The 10,000-nt window shown below is 44.1% G+C and overlaps 1 protein-coding gene across 1 annotated transcript in view; it reads left to right on the forward strand.

Annotated features, from left to right (window-relative positions):
- LOC147034978 (myoferlin-like) overlaps nucleotides 1-10,000 on the forward strand; it is a 424,490-nt gene that overhangs the window by 1,561 nt on the left and 412,929 nt on the right. The window contains exons 2-3 of the mRNA XM_085891822.1: nucleotides 1,644-1,743; nucleotides 7,851-7,984. Of these exons, the coding sequence (XP_085747948.1) occupies nucleotides 7,868-7,984 (117 nt within the window). The 5' untranslated portion in view covers nucleotides 1,644-1,743; nucleotides 7,851-7,867. The remainder of the gene's footprint in view (nucleotides 1-1,643; nucleotides 1,744-7,850; nucleotides 7,985-10,000) is intronic.

Consider the following 10,000-nt stretch of genomic DNA (forward strand, 5'->3'; position numbering starts at 1 on the left):
GATAACCAATGGGTGGTTGTGATGTTTCCACAGGTGGCTGTGTTGTGGTTTGGAGGTGGTTATGTAATATTGTGCTGTGGTGTTTACGTTGTGTTTTGAGCTCAAAGTGTCGGGGAGTGGGCGTGTTGGGCGAATGGGCACATTTTTTGGCAGTTCGGACTGCTGCTGGGTTCAATTCCGCTGTTTGAATTTTGGAATTCGGCCTGGTTTGAGAGTTTTTGGGGCTTATCACATTTTGGTTGTAAAACGTGTGCTGAAATTAAATAAAGGCACAAAACAACGGCATCTACAAGCGTTCATAAACATTGTGGCTGGTGTACAATGAGCTCTGGGTTTCTTGGTCTGAGCCGGGTTTTGGGGTTTGGGCTGCGGGAGGGGTGTTCGTTTTTCTGGTTCACATGTTCTTTGGCACTGGCATCTCTGAGCAATGTATGACCCCCTCGGAGAGATCCAGTCACTGAGCGGGTAAACAGTGTGGCAGCCACATTTTGGGTCGCATACCTCAAGGGAAGCCCATGTTATAATCTCTTTAAAAATGGTATATGCTGTTTGAAAGTGATGGGAAGTTTTGCTATCATGTTTGAACGTGCTGTTTTAATGCACCCCATTTCATTCAATCCTGTACTAATGCCGGCAGATGGGACCATACCCCACTTCCCCTCAAATCCTGCTTCCAAATGCACGTTGAACCCCTCTCCTTCCCTTCATGTCCCATGACCAAATGCAAGTCCAGAACACCCCCTTCCCTCCCCACCCCTCCCTTCTCTCTCTTCCCACCTCTCTTTCCCACTCTTTTTTTCTTTTCCACCATATCCCCTCTCTTTCTCTACCCCCCTCTTAGTATTCCCGTCAGCGAAGTGACGGGTGGTATTTGCAACTATAATAATATATAAAACGAGAAGGGCACTCGGTAGAGTGCATACTTCTGCTGTGCAATGTCTGATCCAGGAGAACATATCAGTCCCAATAAAAATATCGTTTTTAGCCCCATTTCTCAATTGTGAAGAATCACTTTAAAAATTAAATAAATATCGTATCTGGATTCGGATCTTCAACGAAATTCAATAATTTTGCCCTTGCCACACACCCAACATGTCCACCAAGTTTCATCTGAATCCGTCCACAACTTTTTGAACAAAAAACAGACGTGAAAACAACCTCCTTCCACCTTCGGTGGCGAATGTAGTGTGCATGTCCATCCGTCCGTCTTTTCCAAAACCATCATGCCCAAACTTTGCATGCATATTAAGGGAGTGCATGAATAAAATCTGGGTATTTTGGGAAATTTAAACACCCCTTCTGAAGATAATTACAGGCTTACCTTCATGAAACGCTTCTCCTTGGTCAGCCCAACTTCACCTCACATGGGTCTCAGCCGCCATTTTGATTCGGCCTCCGAGAAATGCCTCGACTTGGAACAGGTCGTAACAGTTTCTGTACGATCGAGCTTCATATCTACGAATCGCTGTCGACATTGCTAATCGCTTGCCAAGCCAGCCGTTCCTTATTGACTGATGTTTGTAAGCCATAGTGATACAGTGCTTGCTTGACTGCCTATTTAGCCACTTTGTGAGTGCTTTTCAAGTTGCTTGGTTTGAACCATGTTTTTTTTTTGTTTTATTTCCTCTGTATGATGGACCCAGATTGCATCCATTTCAAAGTATTGAAGAGGTCGGGAATGGCGTGTCGAATCCACCGAACATTTTCAGCCATTTGAACAAGAAGCATTCCCGACTCTGCAAGGTGACTGTTTTGAAAAGAGAGCGGGTAACCCCTGTAGTATCTGAAGGCTCCTTCGTTCACCTCTGGTATAGATGAGAGTGTGGTGTTTATCGAGCCTCGTGGCTCTGAAAATGCCATAAAACTTGAAAAAAGAGGAAGGTCCCTCCTTTGCTATATTCAGAAAAACGACGGGGTTCATGTACGTCTTATAGAATGTGAGTGATGTCGTAAGGTGACGTGAACGATGAGGTGCGTATGCAGTTTGGTAACCTGTGCCACCCCATGTTATGTAGTGTAAATTCACAAGCAAAATAAAGTTTGCACGAGTGCGTGCAAATGGTCATTAAGCATAACATCATTCTCTTTGTTATCCCTCCCCTCACCATTTTTCTCTCTTTCTCTCTGTCTCCTCCTCACTCCCCCACCTAATAAATGCAGCACTCTCACTCCCACCTCCCACCTCCCTTTGCTCCTGAAGTGAATAGCAACGTGTGGAGAGGTGTTGCTCTCCTCTCACCCCCTTCTTTCCTGGCTTCCCGCTTGCTCGACCCTCCTCCTCACTCTCTCTCTCTCTCTCTCTCTCTCTCTCTCTCTCTCTCTCTCTCTCTCTCTCTCTCTCTCTCTCTCTCTCTCTCTCTCTCCCTCTCTCTCCCTCTCTCTCCCTCTCTCTCCCTCTCTCTCCCTCTCTCTCCCTCTCTCTCCCTCTCTCTCCCTCTCTCTCCCTCTCTCTCCCTCTCTCTCCCTCTCTCTCCCTCTCTCTCCCTCTCTCTCCCTCTCCCTCCCTCTCCCTAACTATCCCTAACTATCTCTAACTATCTCTCACTATCTCTCACTATCTCTCACTATCTCTCACTATCTCTCACTATCTCTCACTATCTCTAACTATCTCTAACTATCTCTAACTATCTCTAACTATCTCTAACTATCTCTAACTATCTCTAACTATCTCTAACTATCTCTAACTATCTCTAACTATCTCTAACTATCTCTAACTATCTCTAACTATCTCTAACTATCTCTAACTATCTCTAACTATCTCTAACTATCTCTAACTATCTCTAACTATCTCTAACTATCTCTAACTATCTCTAACTATCTCTCTCTCTCTCTCTCTCTCTCTCTCTCTCTCTCTCTCTCTCTCTCTCTCTCTCTCTCTCTCTCTCTCTCTCTCTCTCTCTCTCTCTCTCTCTCTCTCTCTCTCTCTCTCTCTCTCTCTCTCTCTCTCTCTCTCTCTCTCTCTCTCTCTCTCTCTCTCTCTCTCTCTCTCCATCCTCACCCTCCCTTTTATCTAACCCTGCCCCCTCCCTCCTCTCTCCCTCCCTCACTAAATATTCCCGTCAGTGAAGCAACGGATGGTATTTGCTAGTATAACAACACATGGTATTTGCCTCTAGCAAGGAAGGTAATTAATTACCTGCAGGTAAAGTTGTAAACTTTGAGTAAAGAGCTTTTGAATAGGTTGCATTGCCAGGTTCACTGACTGACTATGGAGGCAGCAAATGTCATCAATCTTCTGCAGTAGAACTACAGCTGATGTTTGGACCCACTGTTTGGAGAGGTTGTCGGCTGAAAGAGTTGAAACCACCATGAAGAACAGAGCCCATCTCATGACCTAAGCAGTTGGAAAATCTGTCAGTTGTTCACCGGTTCCATATAATTCTTTCTTTTGGCTATTAATCTCAAAGAAGATATCAGGAATCAAAGTATAATTAAGAACTCGTCTTGCTGGTGAAGGCTTGAGTATATCTGCATTTGTGGACAGTATGAAAAATGGATGAAATAAACAATACGTTGATTAACTTCTTTGGGTGGCTTGTCATAAGGTGATGTTAATCATCTAGTGTGGTGCTTAGAACCACAGCTATTGGAAGCATATTTGGACATAGCTTCTACATCATCAAGATTCCTGGAGTCCATCTTCATTGCAAAACATGGTAACTCGGCACCCTCTGGACCGAGGCTGAACTACAGGGAATCTCAGAGTAGCTCTGACCACCAGAGATGTGACATGTATGCCCACCAGTAAGTAGGCACGTTCTGGCATCCATAAAACAAGTCCCAGCTTTGATTCAAATAGCATATACTGCCTTATGAGTCAGGCTTGGGAGAGTCAAAGGCTAATGGAGTTGACCCTGGCAGGAAAATTGGAGTGGGGTCCCAACAGGCAGCTGGTGATCACTTCAAACATCTTCCAGCAACTCCTGCAACCAAATGGTCACCAGTTGTTGAGGTTTCCACCTTTCTCCTGCATTCATTCTATGTGGTCAAGAGTGAGGTTCAGATGCTACACAAACAAGAGTGAGGCCCTGTCCCTTTTTTATTGCTTTGTATACATTGTTGAGGCTCGTATGAGAGCTGATGCACAACGCACAACAAGGGGGGCAGGAGACGAGAGGGGTGGGAGAGGAAAGGACAAAATAGTGGGGAACTGAGATCTTTGGAAGGGAGAGGATTTGGGGGGGGGGGACACAGGGTGTACAAGATGGACACTACAGGGACTTTCAGGAAGGAAAGCAGGGAATTTGAAGGAGGTGAGTTTGGGGTGGATTAACAAGGGTAGAAAAGATCTTGGTGGTGAACAGCTGTTTTGAAGGCCTGGAGGGAACAATGGGATTGAAGAGAGTGAGGGAGTTTATTCCAAAGGCAGGAAAAACAGGAATGAAAGATCTCCTCATGTCTCTGTTCCACATTTTTCATTCCCTCTCCCACCCTTCTTGTCTCCTGCTCCCCTTGTTGGACGTTCTGTATGTGAGCTTTCACATGTGCCTCGACAGTGTATACCAAATAAAAAATAAAAAAACTCTGTTGCTTCATACCCACGGCCAGGCTTTGCATGTAGATCACAAATTGGACTGCTTAGTCATTAATAAAATTGCAGTGTAATGAGAATTTTCACCACCAAGGATGCTGCATGTCCATCATTTTGTCAAGATAGAAGGATGCCAATGATAATGAACCACCATGGGAAGCAGGAGAAGCTGATGTTTCCAGTGATAACCCAACATTCGAGCAAAACCCCACAATATTTTGTTTCCACATATCGTTAACATCCAAAAATCAGTTTCTCTTTGGTTAGCATACCTCAATTAACATCTTATTCGTTTCATCCAAGATATCATGGCTGTCTCCCTGGACATTTCTTATGCATTCAACAAAGTCTGACGTGCTGATCTGCTGGTTGAACTCACTGCCTGTGGTTAAGTCCACTGCAAAACCCTCATCGCTGACTTCATTCGCTTGCATCGTGAATGGATAAATATCAACAGAACCCTCTCCTTTTCTCTTACATTGGAGACTGGAGTGCTCAAGGCAATTTTGAGCCCAGTCTTGTTCAACATCCACATGAACTGTTTGATTGCTGAATTATTCCAGGATGCAATATGAGAATATGGTATTTTTTCAGTCAAATTGAATAAAACATCGATTGTTTCGAAGGCAACCTTAAGTACAAGCACTTAAATAGGAACAAACATTAGAGATTGTTGAACAAGGACACAGGCCACAATTGTGGCCAACAGCATGTTTCTGTGAGGCCATGGTCATGGCCAATAGCACTCAAACAGTTAAGGACCTCTCCACTGGCCTGGAAAGCCATCTCCTTCTTTCTGAAGGTTATTCCACATTTTGTTGCACAGTACCCAATCCAGCTGGCAGACAGACATGAGCTATCTTGCCTTCTCCAGATCTGAAATTGATAAGATGCTCGTCTGGTGAATGGAATATGTCTTTCATTTCTGGAAAATCTCAAAGTTTCTGCCTGCGACTCAGGAAGTATTGTGAAATGAGTCCACCTGCTTCTCCAGTCAGCCACTTTAAGAGATTGATTATTGAACCTCTCTGCCTCACCATCAGCCACCACCTCTCCTTTGCTGACCACACAGCAAAGTTGGCTTCCAAATCCAGTCCCAAACTAGGTATCCTCTGTGTGTCCAATTAATTCCTTAATAACCGAGAACTACTCCCAGCCGACAAAAACCTTTGTCATTATCTCAATGTAGGACTGCTCTTCTTTCTGGGCTGGGGCACCAGCATCCCAAGTTTCTCCTTAATTCTGTGGCATCTAAAGCTCGCAAAGTTCTTAGCATCTCCCATGACGAGGCTGAAGCACAAGGGCAGTTGCTTTCACATCACAGATAATCAGGGGCCTCTCTGTTGATCTGGGGAGGGTCAGAGGGCTCAGAGAGCAGATGGAGCTAGAATGGAGGAAAGGTGGTTCAAAACAGAGGCACATGTTCTTCCAGTAACCGCTTCCTGGTTCGATCTGAATTCCACTCTCTCTCTGTGCATCTCCACTATTTTGTTCATCTTTTCTTTTATTCATCGAACTGCCTGATGGAGACTGTTCAATAGCATTATTCCCTCAAGGGTCTCAAGAAAGCAGTCATCTCATGTCATCCCCACCGACAATCTTCTCTACCCCTCTTTTCTTTAACCCACTCAATGCTCTTACTTGCAGGTAACTGTTTCCTTTCCCACTCTCCACAATTTTGTTGGTACATCAGTCCCTTGCTTGTTGTGTATGACTGGCCCGACTATCTTTACAATGCCTTTTTTCTTCCTTCTTAGGCAGTACGTGGCTGTGAGGAGCATGAATTGCTTGAAGAGGGAGGAGAGGAGGAGGCAATTGCTTTTGCTAATGCAATGCCTCTGTAGGTTAGAGCAGGAATTTGGCCAGGGTGCTGGCAATAGCTCACCTCTTCAGGAAAAAAACATTAAGAGATCAATACCATCCACCAACTAATGCAAGCATACCGAATGCCCAGTTTAACATTAATCCGATGGACGACACATGCATTGTTGCCTTACCCTGTCTGCAAAACACCAGGATGATAGTTTATAGTTGTGCCGAGGTTTGAACCCAGGCAAGGCAGCTCATAGGCGAGTGTGCATACCTCGAGGCTATCCTATTGTACTCTCTCTTTGACAACTTGCTTTTCCATAATCCTCTACTTTTTCAGCAAAAAGTCTTTAAAAACAAAATTGTTGGATTACAAAAACTGTAACAACTCAAAAGACATGCAAGTTCATTCAAATATTAAAATCATGGTTGCTAGTTTGTATGCAGCACATGATTACTGGTTTGCGTCATTGCTTAGAGCACCACTGTGCTGCTGATACAATGCTCTTTTAGGTGAAGGGAGGAATTTGGCAAGTGTGGCAGTAATTAATTCACCGACTCTTTGTCAAAAGACACTTTGGGATCTTTAATGTCAACCAACTATATGCTCGTAGACTGGTCCACAGCTTAGCACCTGAAACACAACATACTGTGCCTCTTAATGTCACACCTACAACCATACTTTCAGACTTATCGTAATCATTCCAAGGCATGTTAATGCCTGTGAAAGCAATACTCTTACACTCTGGCCCAAAGGACAAGATACTATCCATGGTCAGACATCATATACTTGTTTCTGCCTTCAGCCATTATCAGCAAGAAGACAAAATCGGTGTTCTCATTCAAAACTTCTGGGTGGGCCTATCCGTTGTTTCACTCCAAATTGAATGAAAGGTACTTTTAGTAAACTGTTTAAAATAATTTTGTCCAAAATCTAAGCTCATGGAATGGCAAAGAAACTATGGCAAAAGCCAATGTTGAGACATTGGGTAGTTGGGCAACAGGTGGCATGCAACAAGCAAGATAATTAACGAACAGGAAAAGAGGAGAGAGGAATTGAGGAAACGATAACCGACCAGATGGTTGGATTGGGGAGGACTAATGAGGATAAAAAGATCGCTGTTTCACCACATTTGATTTTCATGATGCAACATGTCTTTGTTGAATGCATGATTGACCCGAACGAAGGATAGAAAGTCACCCAAACAGGAGAACTTCATCAGTGAGAAATGTGGTTTTAAAAAAAAAGTTTAAAAAACGAGTGAAAAGTATAAATATTGGCAGGCAGAATGTTAGGTTTGTAATGTTTGAAACGCAAAAGGAAGGTGATCGGTCTGCACAAGGCATGGATTAATTGCGACATAGATGTCAGATGGTGCAGTGACTGAATAACGAATTGTTATACGTTTAAGTGCCATCACATTTTTACTCAATTCAATTGTTTTTCATTATGAATTATTTTTAAACATCACATGGCGATAATTATATTTTGCATGCATGCTCCCGCAAGGTATCAAAGTATCTGCAATGCAGCCTTCTACACGCAGTGCTGAAGAGAAAGAAAAAAAGCAACAGCAGGAACAGGTTCATAAAAATGAGTCAAATGCCTTTTCAAGGTTGAGCACCCGTCCGCAAGAGTTCCAGGTGAGTCTCATCGTGGTCATAAATGTGTGCGCTACGTTGGCTATCACCATGACGTAACCGTGTTGAGAAATTTACCAATTTTTCCAGCACCCTGCGTACGTCACATGTCCACTGCTCGTTAAAAATTGGGCAATATATTATTGTTCTTTTTTGTAGAAGAATGAAAAAATCAATGTTGGCTTTTTTATTTTTCTCTTGCAGCTCCTGCAAGTTAAAATTCAAGGTGGTAACCAATATGGCTGTTTTAGTATGCATATTGTTTCCTGTTTCCTGTTTCCTGTCATGGTGTTGAAAAGGTCAAATGTCAGATTAAAAGAGATGTTTTTCAGCTCAAAAAATGATTAATACAAATATTTAAAGGTGACTATATCAAAGTTTAAAATTTTTAAACTGCATTATTAAATGATGTAAATAAGAGAAATCAGAGGATGATTTCACATTTGCTTTAACATCTGCATATCTTTAACTGCTTTAACTTTAACATCTGTCTTCATTTCTGGGCCAACAACTGCAGCATTGATGTTCTGTGTCTGCTTTAAAACAATCAAAAGTGTCTCATTCATGGGCTCGTTCAGCTAAGAGTGCAAGTTAACCAACCACAGCTGTGACACACTTTGGGGAACGAGATGTCAGCTGTTGGTGTGTTCTTTTGATGAACATTTGGTGTGTCCTATGCTGAAGTCATTAATTCACCTTGTGGCTCAGTATGCCAGCACTTCGGTATACTGATTATCATCTGCCGGAATGAATTGTTCCTTCACTGTGGGTGCAATGCACTGTGATATGCCATGCACATACAGGTCATGCAGAATGAGCAACCATCAAAGCAGTGTCGTTCAGGATGTATGGAATCCAAACTGGGTTATTTTCAATTTGTTTGAATGCCTTGAAAACTGTTGAGTTGGGTTTGGGTTGCAGGTGTGTGACATTGCAGCAGTCTCTTGGTGATGGAGCTCACAATGATTTATGTCTTGCTTTCCTAACTACTTCAATTGGTGTGCTGCTTATAGCAATGTTATCCAGCCATCTTTGTTAGACAGGAGTCACTGTCCAATGTGATTGTCACTTTCCATCTGCTATGTCTTCATTGAAGTCTGTGTTATCAGTGGAAAAGCAAATAAGCTCTGTCTTATAAACCCTGGATGAATGTATGGGCTCCATCATCTTAAACTATGTCCAAAACTGCTTTTGCCAACTGGGTTTCTACACACATAATTCCACTGAAATTGACAGATAATCTAAATGTATGAAGCGATGCGAGTCGTTCACTGTTATGTGGGGCTTGTGAACTGCAATTCCAACTGCCAGGGACCTGTGGTGATTCACAATGAGAGTGCAACGGTGCCTCTTGTGATTTCGGTTTATACTTTACTTGCCTTTCAGAGAGATGTGTATAGAGAATGTTCTGCACAATAGTCAAAGTACTCTTCTGGAAATGAAATGGATAAGCAGCTGTGAAAGTTGTGGTGTCGTGGATAGAAGATGCTTAGCAGGCAGACACGAGTGGGGGAACAGTCGAGCCGGGCTGTGTTGCACAAGCGCGAACGCGGGCGTACTTTGCCCGCGGCTCTCCTTTATTACGTACTCAGCACACTCACAAGCCGGGCGACTACGGTATTACTACAACGCCTCAGGCAGCGCGCACTCCTTGTATTCCTGGCAGGAATATAACCGCACACCACCGTTGCAGGCAGCAACGAACGGCCGCTCCCGTTGCATCGACGCGGCTCCCGCCGCCAGAACCTCGCCCTCGGTACCCGACGAAAGCATCGAAGAGAGCACCGGCACACCTGGAGGTACGAACTGGAGATCCAGCCCGAGGTGCGCCAGCCAGTCCCGACCCAAAAGGGCGGGCCCCTCCCCTCGCACCACGAACACCGAGAGCCGGGCGCGTCGACCTCGGTAGCGCACTGAGACGTCTGCCCTCGCAAGCGGTGCAATCGCTTCACCGGTGTACGTGTACAGCGACAAGGCCGTCCCGACTACGCGAACACCGCGAAGACCATGAGTCGCCTG

The sequence above is a fragment of the Eptatretus burgeri genome, chromosome 1 (genome assembly GCF_056783735.1).
Source record: "Eptatretus burgeri isolate ZD-2024b chromosome 1, Ebu_testis_v1, whole genome shotgun sequence".
In the NCBI taxonomy this organism is placed as follows: domain Eukaryota; kingdom Metazoa; phylum Chordata; class Myxini; order Myxiniformes; family Myxinidae; genus Eptatretus; species Eptatretus burgeri.